The sequence below is a fragment of the Lagenorhynchus albirostris genome, chromosome 16 (genome assembly GCF_949774975.1).
Source record: "Lagenorhynchus albirostris chromosome 16, mLagAlb1.1, whole genome shotgun sequence".
In the NCBI taxonomy this organism is placed as follows: Eukaryota; Metazoa; Chordata; class Mammalia; order Artiodactyla; family Delphinidae; genus Lagenorhynchus; species Lagenorhynchus albirostris.
This window is the reverse complement of record NC_083110.1, coordinates 73,691,739-73,715,285: the sequence shown is the minus strand read 5'-3', so window position 1 is coordinate 73,715,285 and position 23,547 is coordinate 73,691,739. Positions and strand designations below refer to the sequence as shown.

General features: G+C 37.5%; 1 protein-coding gene across 13 annotated transcripts in view; it reads right to left on the bottom strand.

The window, feature by feature from the left end:
• The window catches only part of WDR11 (WD repeat domain 11), a 78,957-nt gene that overhangs the window by 25,657 nt on the left and 29,753 nt on the right, over window positions 1-23,547 (bottom strand). For 4 of the 13 annotated variants that reach the window (XM_060126725.1, XM_060126728.1, XM_060126729.1 and 1 more), the window contains 15 exons: window positions 22,637-22,712; window positions 17,847-17,955; window positions 15,735-15,859; window positions 14,888-15,035; window positions 10,619-10,725; window positions 10,079-10,193; window positions 9,527-9,698; window positions 7,090-7,198; window positions 6,089-6,151; window positions 4,901-4,966; window positions 3,947-4,124; window positions 3,229-3,324; window positions 2,507-2,672; window positions 1,893-1,990; window positions 1,306-1,451 (listed from right to left, as the gene is read on the bottom strand). In XM_060126725.1, coding sequence (XP_059982708.1) covers window positions 1,306-1,451; window positions 1,893-1,990; window positions 2,507-2,672; window positions 3,229-3,324; window positions 3,947-4,124; window positions 4,901-4,966; window positions 6,089-6,151; window positions 7,090-7,198; window positions 9,527-9,698; window positions 10,079-10,193; window positions 10,619-10,725; window positions 14,888-15,035; window positions 15,735-15,859; window positions 17,847-17,955; window positions 22,637-22,712 — 1,774 coding nt within the window. Of the gene's footprint in view, window positions 1-456; window positions 537-1,305; window positions 1,452-1,892; window positions 1,991-2,506; window positions 2,673-3,228; window positions 3,325-3,946; window positions 4,125-4,900; window positions 4,967-6,088; window positions 6,152-7,089; window positions 7,199-9,526; window positions 9,699-10,078; window positions 10,194-10,618; window positions 10,726-14,887; window positions 15,036-15,734; window positions 15,860-17,846; window positions 17,956-22,636; window positions 22,713-23,547 lie in introns of those variants that run through there. The other 9 variants (XM_060126734.1, XM_060126731.1, XM_060126730.1 and 6 more) reach the window with 5 other exon arrangements.

The window sequence follows — 23,547 nt, the reverse complement described above, 5'->3', positions numbered from 1 at the left end:
TTGTGGCCTCTCCCGTTGCAGAGCACAGGCTCCGGACACGCAGGCTTAGCGGCCATGGCTCACGGGCCCAGCCGCTCCGTGGCATGTGGGATCTTCCCAGACTGGGGCACGAACCCACGTCCCCTGCATCGGCAGGCGGACTCTCAACCACTGCGCCACCAGGGAAGCCCCCTCTATCTTCTTTTTAAGTTCAAACAAAACATTACAAAATTCGGGCTCCCTCCCTTTTACAGCCCTTCCTGACCCTCCTTCTATCTCACAGCTGATGCCGGTGGTGCAACAACCTTCTTTCTGATTCCCTCCCTCTCGTTTCTCCCTCTTTCCTGGCTCTGGAGGGTCAGAATACAGATCTTTCTCGATAGAATAGCTCTTCCCCGGCAGCACAACCGAGAGAGATTCTAAAACCCGCTACGGCATCTGCTTCCTCCTCAGCACACATGTCCCGGCAAAGGATATCTGTGTCCTCGCTGACTTCAATCGCACCGTACTTGAGACAAGCTTCCACAAACAAGGCCGCTCTGTCGAAGTACCTCATGCTGCTCAACAGAACACGAGTTAGGTGCTGTAATTTATGGTATCTGAGAGAACCGTCCCAGGGCGTGTTTCTATGTAAAGACTTGTACACACTCTCCTCGGAAGCCTGAGTGCTGGGTAAGTCACACCAGCACCGTTCTCAGCCCCGGCTTAGAGGAAAGGAAGGGAGAATTCTCACGCCCCAACCTCCTGCTCTTTTTTATTAATACTTAAAAAAAATTTGTGAAATCGTTGAATTTCACAGAAATCTACAGAGATAGGACAAGGATCCACGTACCCACTGCCCAGATTTAACAAGTAAGCTTTTGTAGTATTTGCCTCAACCTACCTCCCTTAGATTTTAAATAAATAAAATGTCCTATAACAAGTGATGAGTATTAATTACCCTTCAAGGTTGTCAGAGGGGACACCTCCAACTCGCCACACTTTCTTCACCCTTCCTACTGCCTTCTAGCCTTCATCTCAGTTGCTCTACTCAAAGACGAATTGTCCCCAATTCTCTGAAGACTTTTTTAATATTCTTTTTAAACAGGTACCTGTTAGGTGTGACTAGCATATTGGTAGGAAAATAACACAGTTCCTAGACCAAATGAAGAATTAATAAACACAGACTGTTCCATCCCTTTAGGTTTCTTTTTTAAATAAACCTAAAATGTATGCTTCTCCCTTCACTCCCGACACCGAGGACTACCCTCCACCCGGCAGAGCCTCAGGACAGCGTAAGGTGGTTAATCCCGGGTGGTCCTGACCAGCTGTGGACACTGGGTGTACCTGTGAAGCGTCTCAGCCACGCTGGAAAAGCAGCCCAGGGAGAGGAGGACCAGGAGGGCCTTTGACTTCTGGTTCACTTGAGGGGAGCAAAGGTGGTCAACCCAGCGCTTTAAAACATCAGCGCACTCTTCTGGATTTAAACGGACCTGGGAAAGACGCCCACGTTAAAAACAGAGACATCCTGCACTACAGAAAGGAAAAGAATTGAATCGAAATGGGATCTGTACCTATGAAACAAAGCTCGGCTCTGCTTTACTACACACCCCCTGACGCTGCAGCACCACGACCAGCAGTGACGGGGACCCACACCTTCGGGGCCGACAGGCCTGGCAACACCTCTGGGCTGAGTCTGGGCTCACACCCCAGTAGGGAGAGGAGGCAGCTGCTTTCACTTAATTGCTACGAATGCAACCTCCAATTTGCAATCAGAAATGTAATTTATACTCAAAGAATAAGAGGATGAAAGTTGCAAGAAAATATTCGCAAAGCCGCTTTGCAGCCACAAAAATGCTTCTAAATCTTGAGTCCAAAGTTCAAGACTGAACTTTCTATCCCAAATGTTCAAGGCACCTACTAGAATCACCTACTTTGGCAAGCCACGCTGCCCGGTTCCACTCGCCATAGGTCTGCAGGTAGCGGCAGGCATCTGCAGCTTTGTCTATCAGGCAGAGCAACTGAACACCCTCTGGAAGACAAAACAGCAGCCCCACAAGTGACACTGGAGCTGTCTTTCTGACAAGTCACTAAAGGATAAAATCACCATTTGACTTCATCTGGTCTTGGACATTTTATACCTACCTATTGGAGACATTACTGACTTAAATTTTAAAATAAAATATTAAAATAGGGCTTTACAATGTTACCACTCAAATGAACAGGGTTGGAAGTACAAACACAGTCCAGAAAACAAACAAGTAAAGCCTACCTCACTCACTGGTTTTCAGCATTTAGGGTGCCCAGGTTTATCCAATTTATGCCTATTGTCTTGGCAATTATTAATAGTGCCCCATTTACTCTTTAAAAAGCACTCTGGTCTAGATGATTAAATTATATGGTCATCTTATCAACTGCTAGCAATAATCTTTCTACTTTTCTCCAGTGTATATAAAAAAGAAAGAAATATCCCTAATAACCAATTACTTTCCAGGAGTGGGTCTGATTTTCCAGAGTATTAACGAATATACCCCAAAACATGCCTTACCTGCCAATTTCCCATTGGCAATCATATTAGTTGCCACGAGCTTAATGGTGCTCTGGGAGGGGCCTGACGAGGTGACAGTTGTGACCAAGCAGGCTTTCAGTGAATCACAGTAATAATGCTGGTTATCTGCGCTTGTTTCCAATAACAACTGCACAGCTCTGTCTGTCTAATAAGAGAAACAGTTCTTCTAATTACGAGGCCATTTTCCTCCAACAAAACCTTTTAAAATTCATAATTTGGAACACTGAAGTTTTCAGCTTAAAGAGGACTTTTCTCAAAAATGTTCGTGGACACTTTGTTTACATATATACAAGTTGAACAAAAGTACAACACTGCTTCTTTAGGACAAATGTAAAACCACATTCTGGTTTATACAGGTGCTTATGTAAGCTTTGCGCCAGTCAATTCAAAGACACAAAACCAAAACAAAACAAAACTAGTTAGGCCTCATGTGACATTATGGAAGCCAAAATTACAAGCTGGTTAACCATATATATCTTTGCTTTCTCAGAATGTTTGTTGGTCTTATTTCGAAAGAAAGCATAATTTATACTTATACTTTTGAGGAAACACTATATAGTGTGTGTGTGTGTGTGTGTGTGTGTGTGTGTGTGTGTGTGTGTGTGTGTGTGTGTGTGTGTGTGTGGTGTAAGTAATGCTGTAAATTACTAATCAACTAGGAACTCCCTGAAACATGAAAAGAGTTATAAAAACTGACATACTTGACCCAAGAGAAGTAGCTGGTCTGTACATTTCCTGGTATGATCATAAGTTGACCGTTTCACCTCCTGGAGATTAACCCTTTCCAGCTGAAATTTCTAGAGTAGAAAAATAAAAGAGAGAGAAAATTGAGGCTGGATTTTAAAACTTTTGACTTATTTAAATTATACTTAAAGTCGTTTTAGTAAACATTACTTTGACTTCCGAGGTTATTAATCAGCTTCATAGAAATCTAACAGTTTAATAAGAATCTAAGGAGAAACAGTGTTGGAATGTATTCTAGTCTGTGTGCAAGTCTGCTTACAGAAACTGCCACTTCAGTAGGGCTGGAAGAAGCATCTCTGTGTAATTTAGAACTCTACAGGAAGTTAAAAAAATTATGAAACTACTTTTATATATATAGAACAGCAAATTTAAACCAAGTAAATTGTTTGTTATTTACAGAAAATTAATAAAATGAGAAAATTAAAATGAACCAAGTTGAAAAAAAATTTTAAGACCAAAAAAATTAGAAGACTGTTAATAATAAAATTTTAATGTCTATTAAAAAACCCTGTAAGCATTTATGAGCTTTTCAAGTACTGAGTCAATCCTTAAATGTGAATGTGCCAAGGGACTCATTTCTATTACATGGACCTTTACTTAGTGTGAAAGTTTCCTAAGGTTAAGATACTTACAAAGACAGAGCTTTAAAGGTTTTTAATATATGAAACATAATACCTGAAAATAGGCGTTTTCACAGAGCACGTCGTAACATATATCTAGTGGGTTGTTCACTTTGTCCCAAGGAGCAGTTTCTTTAGCAGCTGGTGTGCTTGCTGCCTTCTCCTGGGACAAGCTGTGCAGGTAGTGGGCAGCGACAGTCCAGAAGTGCAGCTCCGATTCATCGCCGTAAAGCCTGGCAAGGGTGAAACCAAAGTTTCCACTGAACTCACACAGCAGCTACTTCCCACAGTAGCTTCAAGTGCTGGGAGCATGGTGCTGGCATGTGAAAGACCACGTGCCGGGCTGGGTGGAAGAGGTGAAGCTGCAAGTCCTCCAGCCCTGTTACTGGGTCTCAAACAGCACAGGGCTCTGACTGCATGAGGCCCCTTCAGACCCAAATCCCCCTTTGTTCTGTGTTAAGAGGAACACCATGGTTCTTAAGCCTGGGCCATTATTTACCTGGTTTGCCATTAGCATACCTTTCAATCTGGACCAACTAAGGAAGAAGTTCCTCTGGAATAACTGACTAGATAAGGTGTGGAAATAATATGCTATTTATTCTCTGGGGAGTGGAGGGAAATGTCTTTTTTTATAAGGGACAACTCTACTGTACAGTAAGAATGTAGAGATTATTACTTCTAAATATAAGTTATTGGTACATTTATTACCAATATTGGTACACCAATATATATAGGTATATTTATGCACTTTGTAGCTGATATTTTAAAGAGCTGTCTGTAGGAGGGAGTCTTTTCAATAGAGAAGGCCTAGATCTCATGCTTAAAATGTGAGGGTTTTTTTTCCTATTTGTAGTACTACTTTCAAAATTAATTGTAAGCCAACTATAAAGGATGAACTGATATATTTTCTAAAATCCGAAAGAGTCTGGTCTTAACTAACAACCTTAATAAAAGAAATGAGTTAACCTGAAATTCCCTGTGTCTTACACAAAACATTTCAAACAGTTACCTTGAAACAAGCAGGCATCTCTGCAAGAGAGTAAATTCCGGATCGAGCAAGAGTTTCTTTATGTCACTGCGGACAGGAATGCAGACAAAGGCAAGACGATATTTTTGAATCCAACAACAAAGGAGATAAATCAGTAACTCTTAAAATGAAACATCCTACCCAAAGGGTATGCTTAGAACTTACAAAAGAACTCACTTTGCTGTGACCCTGAAACTGCAAAAGCTTACAGGGCTTAGAGTGTATCTAGGTTTGGAGAAGCAGTACCCATCAACCACCACAGCTTAAGGCTCTAATTGTGATTCACCTTCTTGCTTCTTGAAGCAGTTCAACTCATGTTTTTAAAAGTATGAACAGCTGTCTAACTATAGGAACAAGAATGTCATTGTTGATAAAACGATTTTGCTGATAATCATCAGGAACAGTACATACTTTAGAGACGATGCATTCAGAATTTATTCTTGAACGTATTCAAAAATTAAAATATTTAAGGAAGAAAGGCTAGTGTTTTTATAAATTGCTATTTCTAAAATAGCCAAATATAGAATATTTATAAATCAGGAAGAAGGGAAGATAGTCTTTACATCTATTCTTTTCCATTTAAACATAAAGGCTAACCTTGGAAGAGAGAAAACAATAAAGTAATTATTTCGAATTTGACATCAATAAAATATTCTATTATCGTTAATTTATTAAGTATTAAAATACATGTGGCAGAGTCTAGATTGCAAAAACATGTTATGTTTTACCAAGAACTCCTTGTGGACCCATATTTTTCTACTTCCTTTCCAATATTATTCCCAGTACATATTTTTAAATGCTCTTGGCTCTAGGGAGCATGTTAATTTCTTAGCCAGAATAGTGCACACACAGCTCCTGACACAGAGAGCTCACTTTAGGAGAGGGAAGCGGACACACAAGAATCGCCCTGTGTACACCCTCTAACACGAGGCTTCGCAGGGGACCTGCGCTGGAGGCAGGCTGAGCTATAAGACGTCCACTGCACAGCAATCTGAACCTTACTTCCACAAGACAAAGATTCGAAAGTCACCTCTGTGAACAGAATGGTCTCTCCGTGGGCTACTAAATATTTTCTAAAACAAAGCTTATTTTAATTTTAAAAAGCCTAAATCATTATGTTTTTCTTTTTCATATCCTTATCTTCTAATAAAACATAGTTAGAGTGCTTACTTAGACAATGAGTTCAACTGCTCTTGAAGGAGATTCTTTATTTCTTCATTTTCTGGATAATCACTGTACCAAGAAAAGATTTTAAATGAGTTCATTTTCTCTTCACTTACAATTTATTTATTTCACTTACGATTTATTTCTTCACCAGAAAAAAAGTTGTATTAATATAGAAATAACTTCTTTGTAGTCCTTGGTTAAAAACCTGGTTGTAGACCAAAACAGCAACAGTCTACTCAGGAACCTACCGATCATCTTTAATGTCTGCTTTTATGTTATTTAGTCAAAACCAAGAAATGAGTAAAGTCTCCTTGGCCTTCAAGAAACCAGAAAATTGATCAATGAGCTCTAAAAACTATTAGATTTAGATTCATGTTAATAAGGAACTTAGCAATGACTAAAGGAATCTGCTTGTTCTGCTCTGCAAAATGACCATTCATTTCTTTAAGTAGATACTTCTTGGAGAAAAGATACCTCATCATATTATTATCTTTTTAATTCCCCTAACCCAGGCCTATCTGTGCATTCCACATGGCATAAGTCCTGTAACACCTGTGGTAGTTTAACTAATAACCACTAATAATGTGAATATTTTTTTGCAATGAGGCAGACTATAAAACATAAAATACCTCTGAAGTAGGCCCCTTCATGCTGCTTCTAAAAAGAATTAATCTTGTCCCCAAATTCCTCTTGGTCTCAACTGGCCCTCTTCACACTCAGTATGCCATGCCCCATGTTCAGACAGTAAGACTACCACAAAGCCACCTGAGAGCAGCACGTGTACTCACAGCTGTCCACAGGCTCACGCTTCCCCAAAGTCCCCAGAGGGGTGAAGACAAGAGGCAAATCAGTGATTCTTTTAGTGTGTCTGCCATTACTGCCTCAGCTTGGTTTTAAGTTTGCAATCCCTATAGGCCCTGGAGACAGGTCACTGCTGATTTTCATGGGTGTCCTTCAATCTTAAATCAATTAGGAAAGGAAAACAAAAATGCAAAAAAACTTACACATGAGAAATGTCTAAAGAATACCGTCCATTCCAAGGCTGATGTAATAAGAAAGCTTTCAAGGCGAGGGCGGCCCTTGGAACAAGGAGATACGGGCACCACACGGGTTCTAGACAAGAAAACAGTTTTTGCTTTTAATAAGTAAAATTTTATACTACTATAAAGCTTCAGCTATAGACAGTTTACAGAGAAGTCAGCAGAGAACGGTGTGTAAGTCTGGTGGCAACTCAGAGAGTATATTCAATGTAATCACTACTTACGACACAGGGGCTAAGAGTTGGGGAGAAAGCAAGATTGAAGAGTCTCTGACACCATAGTGATACTATTTAAAGTGCTTGGAAACAGCATCATACTAAATGTTATTAAAGTCTCATACTCTTGAATTCCTTTTAGATGCTGCTAAAAAGAATATTGTTTTATGCCATTTTATGCCCCTGATAATAGGCAGTGTGGGCAAGAAGGATTCTCCAACTCAAAAACAGGGATTCCAATTTTCTACATTTGTCTGACCTCCCCCTTTATGGGGGGTTGGGGGAGGTATCAGACAAATGTAAATAAAGGCCAGGTGGAAGAAGAAGACTATCTAAGCTATTCTAAGAAAACGTATTTGAATCGATGTATTATGATTTTTCTACTTGTCATCAAGGAGAGTTGAAGAAAATATATTAAATATTATATCACTGCACATGATCTCAAATGATTTTATTTTTATCCGACATCAGTAAGTCCAAAATACATTTCTAATTCCTCAGAATAGGAATATATTATATCAAACAGATTGATATTTTTCCAAGCTCCAATCAGCACATATCTGGCAGCAAACACAGACATCTTTTTCCTAACTCCATATTTACACTCTCACCAGTTTTTATTCTTTAACATTTATTGAGTGTTGTTCTGAGTTTAAAGTTCAATATGTGGAAATATGCACAATTTTATTGTCCTTTCCCCATTATAATTTAAAAATTTTTCCCTTTCTGGCTGAGGTCACACCAACAGAGATTGGATAGGAATAATTTTTTTTTTTTTTTTTTAGTATTAGGAAAACTTTAAAAGAAAAATGTAATCTAAAATCTGGCTGCAGGCCAGCCGTTCGGGTATGGTATTAAACATGTGCTAATGATGTGCTCTAATTCTGTAGTCAGTTTAATTTAAAAATTAGTACCCTGGCTATGGAGATTTTTAGATACAAATTTTAAGTTAAAGGTCAAAGAAAAGCTTCTCAAACATTTAGATTATATTTGCACACTTCTTTACCTAGAACTAGTAACTAAAAGAAAAATCATCCTTGAAATTCCCTCCATTTCCTTAATAACTTTATGTTTAAAATAGTATCTATGCTTGTCCTTCCCTAGGAGGAAGTCCTGTTACTTCCGCAGAGCTGGCAGGTGTCTCAAGGACAGATATGGGAATGCAATGCTCAATTTCTGCCTCAGCAGATGGCAGACACGGTTACAGAATAAGAAGTGGTGGTTCCCAAATACAGTGGCAGGGTGGGACAGTGACAAAAACAAAAGCACACCTAACGTAAGGTAGCCCAGCCAACACAAACAACAACTTGGTAGTGCCTCAAGCACAAACATAACATGAAGGGGCAGGTTTTCAAAACACTATTGCCTCTGAATGTGCCAAAGATTGACTCTACAAAGGTACAGACAATTCCCAGAGCTGACAGTTTCTAAGATGAAACTCAATAAATGACTAAACAATTCTCTAATGAAATTTTTTACAGATCAGATAGCTTAGAGTGTACACCAAATATATGCTTGGAGAAAACTTAATGAAGGAAGTCTGATTTTCAAGTAGATTGATGGGTGCATTCACAAACTTCTCATCCTTCTTTTACAGTCACAGTTATTTTTGCTAAAATATTTTTCATTCTGGAAAAAAAAATCTCGAAGCATAAACCATACAAAACCATACAAAAAAGGGTAAGGTAGTGCAATCATCTAATTTTGTTTTGACTGGCCCTTTAACAAGTCATAAGATGGGCATCAAAATTCATGATACTCAGAACACTTTCCAAAGTGATTTCTCCATGATGCATGGTTGAGAAAGATATAAGGCTCACTATTAAAAAGCCAGCAGCACCTTATCACTAGATTTATGTCCTCTAATGAGTTCTCCTAAAGTCTGAAGAAGCCATTTTTATAAATGTAAACATCTCTGATCTTTTGACTGAGCACTCAGAAAAGGGTCAAGGAAGGGGCGCTTGGTAAACCAGAGTCAGGGAATGATTGACGTCTGCAGTTACAAAGAGTCTAGCATCTCAGCAATAAAAACACTCAAGCTTTAAGTGAATATATAATATTTTCTTAAACTCAGATTCCTAGAAAGCAAGACTGAGATGAAACAGAAGCATCTCTCTCCCCTGAAGAGAGCAGCTGGTGCAAAATAAAGACAGGTTTCCAAGCATCCTTTCCCTAGAACTCCATACCAGTTAACTCCTGTTCATCCATCCTAAAACAGGTGGACTTCATGGACATCTCCAGGACCCTGATACACCCATCATCTGAAGCCAGGATCACTTTATCTGATGTACACCAGTCCACATCCAGTATCCGAAAGGTTACATTTCTTCCACTTCTTAAACTGCTCACCATCTGAACCTTCAAGAGTGAATTTGATTGTCACTTTCACAAAGAAAAGGAAGATGTTAATCATTCTGGATTAAACAGTCAAGGAAAGACAGCGCCTGTGGCAAAGGTCCAGTTTACGTTCAAAACTGAACAGTCTTTGGCAGTCTACCTTCCACATGCAGACTGCATTTTAAAGGTCCCAAAGATAGTGATAACATTAAAAATCTGTTGAGCTATCACCTTTAAAACAGAAATACTGTGAAAGAAAAATTTTAAAGGAAGAAAACTTTTAATACGCTTGACAAACCCATTACATAGTTTTCATTTCTAAATCAGAAGGAAGAAAAAAATACATAGTTCCTGTGGCCAGCAGCTTCATTTGCAGTGTACCCACGTGGAGCTGGGCCTACCTCTTTAGTATCCCATACTTCAGCTCCATCATTGTACATTGCTATTAATTTTTGGTTTCCTTTACCAGGGGCAAAACGAATCTTCCTCACCCAACTTCGGTGTGTAGGTATTCCTCTGAGGACAAACAAACAAAAACCAAAACACCAATATGAAGTAGAGTAATATCTCATCATCAAGAGATATGTCCAATGTCTCTTTCTATTTCTGTTTTTGACAAGGTCTAGTGATGTGACAGGAGAATCTCTGCTTTCTGGGACAGGGGCCACGTATAAGAGAAAGTGTCTGCTCTTTAACAATGGCTGGAATAGTGTCCCAGGACTTCTGCATGAGCCACCTGCAGATAAGGGTCTTCTATGAATGTTCCAGAGTTTGGCTCAAGGCCCTTCCTCTCAAGTTCAGTGACAAGAGACCCAATGGTCCAAGCTCCACATGACCATATTTGGTGACCCTGCTTATTACCAAGTCACAAGCCTCCAATGGAACCGTACCAAGAGATTTATTTTTAAACCAAATAACACGATTGCATTTTTGACTCATACCTGGATACTCTGCCTTTCAAATCCCAAAAATTTAAATTTCCATCCACATCTCCAAGAACTAATGTATCACCTTTCCAAGCGATGCAGGTAATACTACCCATACTTCCCTAGAAAACAACAGCAACAAATACACATCAATTTCACCACTTATAAGCAGTCATAACAGAGAAATATTTTTATTTAATAACTGTGATAAAGTAATAAAGATATTTTAATAAAACCTAATTAAAAATGGTTTTGCTTTAGTAAGAATGTCATCAAACACTAACAGAGTTCAGACACTACGAGAGCTACCTAGCATTTCGATTTCAACTAAGAAGAACCAGGAGATTTCAATTAGATAGACATTGTTATCTGAACTAGGTTTATAGAAAAGGGATGTCTTTTGAGGGAGAACTACTTCAGAGAAAAGAAAATTAAAAGAAGAAAAAAAGAGAAGGAAAGGACACCCTTTCAAGAGAGCTCCCGTCTCCAAGTTATCCCTCACTGCAAAAGGATAAATAAATCTATTCTGGGGGAAACTTAAAGCTGTTTCACAGCTAATTGTTCAGCAATTTTTCTATTGAAAGAGAGGATCCATCACTACGTAGTACATCTGAAACTAACATAATATTGTATGCCAACTATATTTCAATTAAAACAAAAGAAAGAAAAAGGGGATCCAGAGCTTCACTGATACCTTCTGGAATAAGGAAGGTGAAGAGATACTGGGTATTAAAGGCATCTGCACAATTTGAATTCACAGAAGGCTCTGCAGAGAAGTTACACAGGGAAACACAAATATAAGAATGAAACACTACTGTAATAAATCCAAGTGGGGAGAAAGGAGCTTCAAGATCTAACACATGCACAGAGGTCATGTGATGGAGAGCCGAGGAGCCTGGGCTCTGGGGTCAGCTGCCTGGGCTTGAATCCAAGCTTTATCATTTAATTTGCTGTGTGATTTGGGGCATGTTTACTAATCTTTCTGTGTCTAGAATTTATCATCAATAAAGTACAGTAAGCTCACAGAACTTGAGGAGTTCCTATTACTGTTAATAAATTTCTACAGGTAAAGGCTTTATGACAATGCCTGCCACAGAGTTAACAGTCAATACATGTTAGCTATTAAATAATATTATTGCTCAATTACTTTTCTACTTATTCTCTACTTATATTAAAAGAAATCTTGTTTCTTAATTTATAGAACAATGTAAAACTTCACGTGTTTAGCTCTCATGCCATCGATAGTAAGGAGGAAAGCTCCAAGGGTTTACCAAATTGGCTATTAGTAGACTTGCACACACACCAAATACTGCGTAAATCATAGTGTTAGTCAAGAAACAGAAGAAAAAACTGGATTAAGTATTTTAATGAATTCAATTAATAAAAAACTTAGAAAGCTATGTTAAATAGAGTTCTGTATAGTATAAAGATCTTATTTCTATTCTCCTGACCATATTAACAGAATGTTTAAGAATTTGCCTTTAAATTTACTTTTTCAGTCTTAAATTTTTTTTTACATTTTATAATCTTAGTTTCTAACTTCTAAAAATTAGAATATTAAAGTTTAAATTTGCCCAGAAATAAGTGTTACCAGCTTAGAATTACAAGTGATGTATTAATACAACTGCACAATTAAACAACTCAGACCTTTCTACCTAAGAGCTTGTTGATGGGATATAAACCGTATGGAAAGCCTAAGGTGCTTTCAGAGGATGTGGCACAAACTCGCTTTGTGGCTCCAAATAATCCCAAGAGAACCAGTGTAAGATTTAAAACTCTATGATAGAGTATTATTAGTTGACATTGATATGTTGCCTACGTGTAAAATATGACGTTCAAAAGATCAGAAGTAAGGCTGGCAGCAAAGCAAAGATATTCATTCTCTCCTGCTAGTCTGGTTTTCTGAATAAAGGCAGTCAGTCAACTATAAACTCTCCATGAGAACATAATTTAAAATGTCAAGCTTTCTGCTTCTTTTCCATTTTTATATACTGTTAGTTCTGGGGCCAAAACTCAGGGGAAGTTTCAACTCAAAACAAATGTTTAACACTTTACATTTGGGAGGAGGGTAAGATAAATATTGGATTAAAATAAACAAACAGGGCTTCCCTGGTGGCGCAGAGGTTGAGAGTCTGCCTGCCAATGCAGGGGACACGGGTTCGTGCCCCAGTCCGGGAAGATCCCACATGCCGCGGAGCGGCTAGGACCGTGAGCCATGGCCGCTGAGCCTGCGCGTCCAGAGCCTGTGCTCTGCAACGGGAGAGGCCGCAACAGTGAGAGGCCTGCGTACCGCAAAAAAATAAATAAATAAATAAAAAATAAACAAACAAAACCTCTGCCTAAATTCTACATGTTTATTAGTCATTGAAAAATATTTTGATTACTGCAAATAAAAATAATGAACCAAAACCAATTTCTCATGTTTTATATAGTAGATGCTTAATTCTCTTTCCCTAAAAATAATGTGCTCTAAAATATGCACTAATTTCACTAATAAGGCTGGACCCTTATTAGGATGGTCATTCCTGGAGGAAGCTGCTTCTAGCTGTGGAATAAAATGATCTGGCAGGCAGAATAGAGACTTGCTATATCCTGACTTCAGATCTCCATAAAACAGTGTAGAATCTTAAAAGCTGTGTGGTGCAATAATCCTGAAAGAAGCAGTTACAAAGAGAAAAATTCATGTGTCTAATGTTCAAAAATTTTTAACTTTTTTTAGGGTGGGGGGGAACTAGAATCTCAAAAATTATTGGATTATTTCTATTCTAATCTCAAATGTGACGTGATTAGAAAACAAAGAGACTGAGCTATTTGCAAGTGCCACTATCGGAGTTCAGATGGGTCCTTCTCTGGAGTCTAGAGGAGCTCTGAATATTACTAAGAAAGCAAACTGACTTTCCAGAGGACAGCTCATTACACTGCAACTCTTATGCCCACACCCTTTAACCATAGCTCTTCTTGCTACACACTTAAAGTTACTGCTCCTACTTATAACTACCAAATATCAATTTTTCACATTTGCATTATTTTCACACTAGTGAAAACTTTTGGCAATATTAGAGAGTTTAAAATAGACATTACTAAGTCTCAGATATGACTTGTTCTATATAACAGTAAAAATGTAATTACAGTTTGAAAAGCACTTTCGCATGCTAGTTTCAATTTTTATCAATGAAGGTTTTTTGGATGCCCTCAATTCTTCTAAAGCTGTTAATAAGGAAGATGTGGTAGCCAGCCCCTAAGAGGCCAACCCCCCTACCTGATTCTGCCTTTGGTATTCACGTCCTTTGGTAGTCACCTCTCACAATGAACAGTGACCCAACAGCATACTGTGAAAATGTGACTTCTGAAAACGAGGTCCTAAAAGACACTGCAGCTTTCTTTTGCTCTCTCTTTGATCACTCGCTCTGGAGGAAGCTAGCTGCCATATCTGAGGACACTCAGGCAGCCCTATGGAGAGGTTCATGGGAGGAAGAACCAAGGCCTCTCATCACGGCCAGCATTAACAGCCATGTGAGTGAGCCATGTGGGAAGGGGATCCCCTGCCCCAGCCAACATCCTCATGCAACCTCATGAGGGTTGGCATTCGCCTACAACATTCCATTTTTAGATGGCAATTTTAAATCAATATATATATATTTAAAAAACCATCTCATCCTCCAGTTAACGGTTATAGTATTATTCGTTAACAAAAACATTTTCTTCATCCATCCATTAAAAACAACCTGTGAGATACACATTGACACAATTAACCACAAAACCTTGATTAGAGAACTCCACAAGCCCACAGGAGGATATATATGTTAGTAAATATTAATAAATATTTTTATACCTATAACCTGATTACTATTACCCAAAAGTAATACTAGATTTTAGTCAAATCCTTCAGGGTAATGCTTGAAATGGAAAGAAGAGAAACTAGAGTCAGACAGACAGACCTGGCTTTAAAATGCTGCTCTGCCATCACTAGGCTGCGCAACCTGGGGAAAGTGACTCACTCTCCCTCAGTCTTGTCATAGATAAAATGTAAGTAATTCCTCATGGATTATTATAGTGATAAAAATGAGTAACACACGGTTAAGTATTTAATCGAAACAGTTATAATGTTATTCTCTAGCAGTATGGAACAAGTTTAATCAGTGCTAATAGCTCCTTAGTAAAGTTTATTTACATTACACTTTTCTGAGATAGTTTTCAAACTCAACTATGGCTTCACTGGATATAAAACCAATAAGGACTTTAATAAGAAATCTTAATGAAGGTTTAGTCACAGGTTGGACTCACGTCTGGTGGAATCCGAGCGCTCTCTTTCACTGAGTTTCCTTCAACAGTGAGATGATAAACTTGGCCATCATTATCGGTAAACACAAAATGCTCCCGGGCAGAGATGTTCTGACTGAGTTCAGATTTACTCTCAGCCTCCTGCAACAAGCTTTGGGATAGAGGAAAATAAGATAAAGATATTTCTTTTCCCTCAAGTGACATAATTAATTAACTCACCCCAAATACAGATGCATTAACAGGGGGTCAAAACCATTTAAAAAAAAAAAGAAAGGCTGAAACTAATCTTTGCCTAGTAATAACAGGAAAACACAAATTACTCCGAATGCCACGAGTGAACACTTACCCTGAACAGAAAAATGTGGTGATCTAGACCTCACACAAGAAAAAAATCCTTTTTGCTGTTTCTGCTGCAGAACAGAGGTCTTACCTCAACTCATCATTCTCTCTGAAGTTTTTTATTTGTAAATTTAGTGGGGATGGGGGTGGGGTGGTACCTAAGTTAGAATCCCTAATACGTTTCCTTTGGTGAACATAAATGACAATGGGACCCATCTGGATATTCATGCTACATTCATTTGAATTTCAGAAGCTGAAGTTTATGGAGCAGAAGGGCACTGAGAATGATCACATTCACTAACGGGTGCTGATGTGTAGGCGTTACTGCACAGGTTACTGCTGCAAACTGCACCAAGCAATGCAATACTAAAACTAACCTTATAGTAATATGAGCATGTACTGAAACACCAACGTATGTTCAAAAGCAGACTAGAGGTGCCTTGGGATGACACTTGTCAATTTCGCAACCATGACTTGGCTATTACAAATGACAGGGGCGGAAACAGAGTACCTGATCACAGATGACTCAACAACACTCAGCTCTGTATCTGAGACCACGGTCTGGCGGGCCATGGCCTCTCGGGTAGCCAGCTGTTTCTTTCTTAGGCTCTTCAAGTTGTGAGAAGGTGACCACTCCTGTGAAGCAAAGACAGACATGCCCGCAAGTGATCAGTTTCTCTGTCAAAGAACGCTTCCAGAAGAGCTGGGCATACCCGCCATTGCCCAGCGTCACTTATTATTACTACACATGAATTCACAATTTGTTCTTAGGTTTTACTTTTTTCAGAAAGGTTGAATGAATGCATCTTCATTACTGCTTATAGTAGAATATTTTAATGATCTACCTCTAATCTTCAATTACAGCTTAAAGGAAAAGAGCTTAACGGCCAACTCCAACAGGTTTTAAACTTTTGATGCTTTCACCTTTTACAGAATGAAAATAATACATTTAATTATGGTACCTCCCACTCCTTACCTCCCCACCTCCCCCTTAGGTACACAAGGTGAGATGATCACACTCCTCCAATCACGGCCCATTATCATCTGTAGGTCCACCCCAAACCTCTCCTTTTATTTATTTATTCCTGCTTATTCTAATGCATTTAATCTAATATCCTCTCATATGTATGAATTCTTAACATGTAGTTATTTTACATGCACATATTTGTGATCTGCATTAACAGTAGTGTGTTATATATCTCATCCTGTTTCTAACTCTTTTTACTCAGTGCAATGTATTCAAGTCCCACCTCTGTTGTTTCTGCATGTTATGTAACACTCCATAGGTATATCTGCCAATTTTTAGCCTAGTTTTTAGTTTAGTTTAGTTTCCCAGCAAAGGACACCCAGATTGTCTCTATAGTCTCCTCACGGCAAATTACACTGCAGTCAATATCCTCACAAAAGTTCCTGTATGACCAGAAGCTGATCAGCTGGAACACAGAGGATGTCTGTGTTTGCCTAAGTGCTGCCAGTTTGCTCTGCAGAATGGCTACACTGGTCTAGATACCTATCAGCAGCGCCAAGGAATTCCTATAGCCCATATTACACCCACATGGGATGCTACCTGGCTTTCCACTTTTTGTTAGTCTAAAAGGTATATCATGGTTATTTTACTTTGCACATCCCAAAACCTATGAGTTTGAACATTTCTTCACATGCTTGTTTGGCCTTTTAGGTTTCCCTGCCATTCATTAACTGTTCACATGCTTGTTCGTCCTTCCACTGGGGCTCCTGTCGCTTCATTGCAGGAGTTCCTACAATACTAATCCCTTAGAGGGATTAGTTAACCCTTTGTCCATCTTAGACACTGGAATATTTCTTTTTTCAACTTGTCTTCTATATTTAACCTTGACAATCGTCTGATTCATTGAATAGAAAGCACCAATCTTGATATAATCAAATTCATTCAATTTTTTTGCCTTTTGGTTTGAGCTTCAGATATCCTCTTTTGCCCCAGAATAGAAAAATATTCTTCTGTATTTGTATTAATTTTATAGCTTTACTTTTTTTTACATTTAGGTCATTAATCCTGTGAAGCCCACCTCTGAATATGGTATTATGCAGAGATCCAGTATTTTTCTCCATAAAGTGAGACAGTTTCCCCAATACTGCCTACTAAACAGTCTGTCCCTCCTCTTAGGTTTGTGAGCTACTTTACTGTACATTCAGTTCCCAAACATTCATGGGTCTGTTAATGAGGTCTTTATTATACTGATCCATTTCTCTTTCTTGGGCCAATATGACATTGCTTTTATTTCTACGGTTTAATAATATGTACTGTATGGGGTAGGACGCGTCCGACCCCCACCCATACTGCCTACATTACTCCTCTTTTTTCAAGGTTGACTATGACCTTTATTTTTCCATAAATATTTTAGAATATGTTTATCATGTTCTTCAAAATATCTAAATTAAATTTAAATTGGAATTTAATATAATATTAGCTTAACCCATCCAAGAAAATAAGAGTTGTCTCCATTTGTTTAGATCATCTTCTCTGAATACACATTTTTGGCAAGAAAATACACAGGATTAATGATTTCAATTCAAGCTAAAGAAAAATATTCACCACATATATACATACCTAAATAAACTGTTTACTTCTTAAATTGTAACTTACCAAAGCAGTTATTGCAGGGAAGTTTTTGGACATTTCTCTAAGAATGGTACAGGTCCTAACATCCCATAACTCCAGGGGTTTATCTTTGAATACAACTGCCAAATACTGTCTAAAATAAACAAAATTACTAAATAAACCTCTTTTTGCAAAATTTTCACAAGCAGTGCAAATAAAAAGTTCAGTAAATCAGAAAACTCAGATGACACATTCTAAACAAAGAGAATTTAAACTAACCTTTAGCCCTCATGATTAACAGTCCTAAGAAGGTAAAGCTCTAAAATGACCTGTGAGAGCCACATAGCCATAAGTAGGCAAGGAGCCCAGCTCAGAATGATGAGAAAAGGCATGAGTTCACATCCTGGTGCCATATATTACAATAACCCTCCTGAGGCTCGATTTTCTCATCAACACATGAAAATACCACTACTTACATCAATGGATTGATTGGGATGCAGGTTACGGTAAAAATTAAATGAAAAAGTAAGTAAAGTTTCTATCATGCCGACAGTGAGGAAATGTGACAGAGTAGGAAGATCCCTGTAGCGCAGTGTTATCAAAGGACTCCCACTTGATAATTATGTGACCTCAGACAAACAATGTGACCTTTTGAGTTTTATTCTGCTTATCTTTAAAATGGCAACACCTGTCTTACATACCTCACTAAATACTTACGTAAGGATAAAAATAAACAAAAACGACCAGCACACGTGAAAGACTTTTATAAACCGTGATGGATTATACAAATGCAAAATGTTACATTTTTTTATTATATCTAATATAAAAACAAGGCGTGTATGTAAATAACTAATATAAAAGAGAATCTGGTAAATGCTATAGAGATTCACTATGAAAGTTATTAATTTTGACAATAGGAAAATGGCATTCTAGGCAGAGTTACAAGTGTGATAAATGGCAAAAGACAGGAAAGGACACAGGGTGTTTGGGGGAACATGCTGTTTGAAATGCAAAGTATGTGAGAGCAATCATCATGAGAAAGAAGGCTAAAATGTGAATTTTGGATTCACATTATAAAATCCCTAAGACACCCTAAAATGCAATGCTAGCATGTGCAGAGATTCATCCTGCAGAGAAGAGCAGATCACTGAGTTCTGAAGCAGTGGTGATAATGTGATCAGTTGTTTAAGATGTATTAATTTAGTAGGCTTGTGTAGAGTCAAGACTGACTGGAAATAGAAGAGACTGGAGTCCAAACAGTTTGAGCAATTCTCAAACTTCTTAGTCCCAGGACTCCCTTACGTTTAAAAGCATTATTGAGGCTCTCCTCCAAAGAACTTTTGTTCTTATGTGGGTTATACTAACTGATATTTTGCATATGAGAAATTAAACCTAATATAATTATAAACTATATTAATTCACTCAAAATGAAAAAAAGAGAAAATAACTACCAAGATGGTAGATGAAAACATATGCCATATTGGTAACTACATTAAATATGAATAATTTACAATGCAATTAGAAGCAAAGATTATCAGATCAAACAGTAAAACAAGTCCCTATTATATGCTCTCTGTAAGAAATCAACTTTAAAGACAGAGATAAGTTACAAATAGGAGGAAGGAAAAAGATATACCATACAAACACTAATCAAAAGAAAGCTAGAGTGGCTATACTAATCAGACAAATCGGACAAACTTCTGAACAAAGAATGTTAACAATGATAAAGAACTCAATGAATCAAAAGGGTATGATACGCATGGAGTCAATGAAACAGAAAACAGAAAACCACAGAGAAAAATCAAAGAAACCATAGCAGTTTCTTTGAAAAAATTAATAAAACTGACATAATTTACTGATTATCAGAAATGAAAGAGACATTACTCAGATCACACAGCCATTAAAAGAATAAGGGAATTATTATGAACAAGCTTATATCAATAAATTCAACAACTGCAATGAAATGAAGGGACAGATTACTTGAAAGACACCAACTACCAAAGCGCACTGAAAGAAATATATATATATATATAACCTGAATAGTTTGGCATCTATGAAAGATGAATTTATATTTAAAAACTTTACTGCAAAAAAAATTCTAGGCCCAGATGGGTTCCTCAGTGAATTCGCCCTATTTAAGGAAGAAATAATATCAATTCTACACAAACTCGCCTAGAAAAAAGAAGAGGAGAAAATATTTCACAACGCATTTTACAAGGCCATTACCCTGATTCCAAAACCAGTCAAGGATATTACACAAAAACTAGACCAATATCCTTCATGAACTCAGATGCAAAAATCCCTAATAAAGTATCAGTAAATCAAACCCAACAATATATCAAAATATTAGCAAATCAAATCCACTAATATACCATGACCAAGCGGAGTTTATCCCAGGAATGTCAAGTTTAACATCTGAGAAATCAAGCAATATAATTCACCATATTAAGCCAACTTAAAGAACAAAACAAAAACACACCAAATGATGATGTCCATAAATGCAGAAAAAGCATATGACAAAATTCAACACCTACTCAATGATACAGAGTTTCAACAAACTAGGAACAAAAAACTTCCTCAACCTGATAAAGGGCATCTACATGTATCTACAACAATATCTTTCTAGATATGTCTCCTCAGGCAAGGGAAAGAAAAGCAAAAATAAACAAATGGGATTACATCAAAATAAAAAGCTTCTGCACAGCAAAGGGAACAATAAATAAAACAAAAAAGACAACCTACCGAATGGGAGAAGATATTTGCAAATGATATATCCAATAAGGGGTTAATATCCAAAAATATACAAAGAACTCATACAACTCCCCAACAAAAAGACAAACAACCTGATTAAAAACTGGGCAGATGGGCTTCCCTGGTGGCGCAGTGGTTGAAAGTCCGCCTGCCGATGCAGGGGACGCGGGTTCATGCCCCGGTCTGGGAAGATCCCACATGCCGCAGAGCAGCTAGGCCCGTGAGCCATGGCCGCTCGGCCTGCGCGTCCGGAGCCTGTGCTCCGCAACGGGAGAGGCCACAACAGTGAGAGGCCCGCGTACCGCAAAAAAAAAAAAAAAAAAAAAACTGGGCAGAGGAGGTGAACAGACTTTTTCCCAAAGACAAACAGATGGCACGTGAAAAGATGTTCAACATCACTAATTACTTGGAAATGCAAATCAAAACCATAATGAGATATCACTTCACACCTGTCAGAATGGCTATTATCAAAAAGATAAGAAGTAAGTATTGGTGAGGACGTGAAGAAAAGGGAACCCTCAGTTGGTGGAAATGTAAATTGGTGCAGCCACTATGAAAGACAGTATGAAGATTCCTAAAAAAATTAAGAATAGAACTACCATATGATCCAGTTATCCCACTTCTGGGTATTTATCCGAAGAATACAAAAACACTAATCCGAAAAGATACCTGCATATCCCATGTTCATCATCACATTAATTACAATAGCCAAGATACAGAATCAACTTAAGTGCCCATCAACAGAGGAATGGATAAAGAAGATGTGGTATGTATATATATATATATATATATATATATATATATATAAAACAATGGAATATTATTTATCCATAAAAAGAATATCCTGCCATTTGCAACAATGTGAATGGACCATAAGGGTATTATGCTAAGTGAAATAAGTCAGAGGAAGACAAATACCATGTGATTTTACTCATATGTGGAATATAAAAAAATTAAAAAAACAAACCAAACCAAATAAAAATAAACAAGTAGATACAGAGAACAGAGTAGTGGTTACCAGAGGGAAAGAGGTAGGAAAGAGGGCAAAATGGGTAAAGAAGATCAAATGTATGGTGACCGATGGAAAATAAATTTTTGGTGGTGAGCACGCTGTAGGGTACACAGAAGTATAAATACAGTGTCGTACACATGAAACTTACATAATGTTATAAATAAATATTACCTCAGTAAAAAATTAACTATTTCAGTATATAAATAATTGAAAATCGAAATAAAAAAAGAAAATACACCATTTATAATAGCATCAAAGAAAAAGCAAAAAATAATTCACAAATGATGTGTAAGACCTATAAGCTGGAAACTACACAATATTATTGAAAGAAATTAAAGAACTAAATAAGTGGAGAGATACACCACGTTCATGAATCACAAAACTCGGTAGACGTCAGTTCCTCCCCATGTTGATCCATGGATGCAATGCAATGAAAATCAAAATTCTAGGAAGCTTTGTGGTAAAACTGGTAAGTTGAGTCTAAAGTTTATATGGAAATGCAAAGAGCCTTGAAAAGCTAAAGCAATTTTAAAAACAATTTCCGAGTGCTTACTCCTTTCTTTGTTCTTTTGATTAGTTTTCATTCAGTCTCTGTTGTCAATAATCCTGCTTTACATTTATTTTCCCTTGGAACAAAAAACTCAGAAACTTACTGGAATTAGATCTAAATTACAAATAAGGAAAATGAATTCTTTTACTCAGTAAACCTAAACTGAGGTGGAAGTTGAAATAAGAATTTCACCAGATAACAAATAACATTTCTTAGTGAGTGACAGGCATTTATATCAACATAGCTATAGTGGAACACAATGGGGTTACTGGTCTTACCAATCTAATGAAATGTTAAGGTTCAGATAAATTACCTTGTCTTTTTAGAAGTGGAGAATTAAAAGCAATAGCAACTTAATTTTGCGATTAAAATATTTTCTTTGATATGGCTGCACATCACAGTTTGCTATCACTAAGAAATTCTATATGCATGCATGCATACTCTCACTTTCTTAAAGGTAAAAAAATCCTTGAGATTACCTTGTGAGAAGACCAGAGAATTTTTTTTTAGGATGACACTTACTTCAAATGAGATACTTTAATCATTTCGATGGGCGATTCATCATTACCTCGTTCACCACGAAAAGCAATGCTCCTACCTTTAATTGCAAACATTAAAAGGTAAAAAAGCACATAAAACATGTAAGAAACTAAAAGCTGTACCAATGTAATTTGATCAGTGCTACCCTCTATTCCTGTTCCCTCTTCCATTTGCTTCTAAGCTGTTTCTAATAATCTAAATTCAAAAGTATTCTCAAGTATTCAAAACTATTACAAGTTAAAGACCAACAGTATATTACTTACATTCAAATATCTACTTTATAAAAAGATATTTTCTTTTTTTATAGAATTTCTTGAAGTCCTTCTGTGGTTTCTTTCAAATAATTTAATCTTAGAAATTTAGAAATACCAATTTCTAAAGTTTTAATGCATCTATGGTAAAGCAACTGCTTACTGTAAAAACTACTGGTACATTCAAGGTAATATAAATATTTTCATGTTTACAAATACTAATTAGTGGAGAAAACACTCTTTGAACAGGTATTTAAGATTTCTTGTCCCATGTGCAAAATACTCAACTACAATATTTTGACATGTTCCTATCAAAAGGTCTCTATAAACTGAAACTGGGGAATATTAAGAATTAGTTAATAGCCAAAGAAACTAAATGGTTTTCTATAACTTAAAAAATGCAAGTTCTACTTTATGTTTAAACAAATATACATATTTTTTGGCTGCATTGGGTCTTTGTTGCTGTGCATGGGCTTTCTCTAGTTGTGACGAGCGGGTGCTGCTCTTCATTGTGGTGTCTGGGCTCTCATTGTGGTGGCTTCTCTTGTTGCAGAGCATGGGCTCTAGGCGCACGGGCTCAGTAGTTGTGGCACACAGGCCCTAGAGCGTGCAGGCTTCAGTAGTTGCGGCACGTGGTCTCAG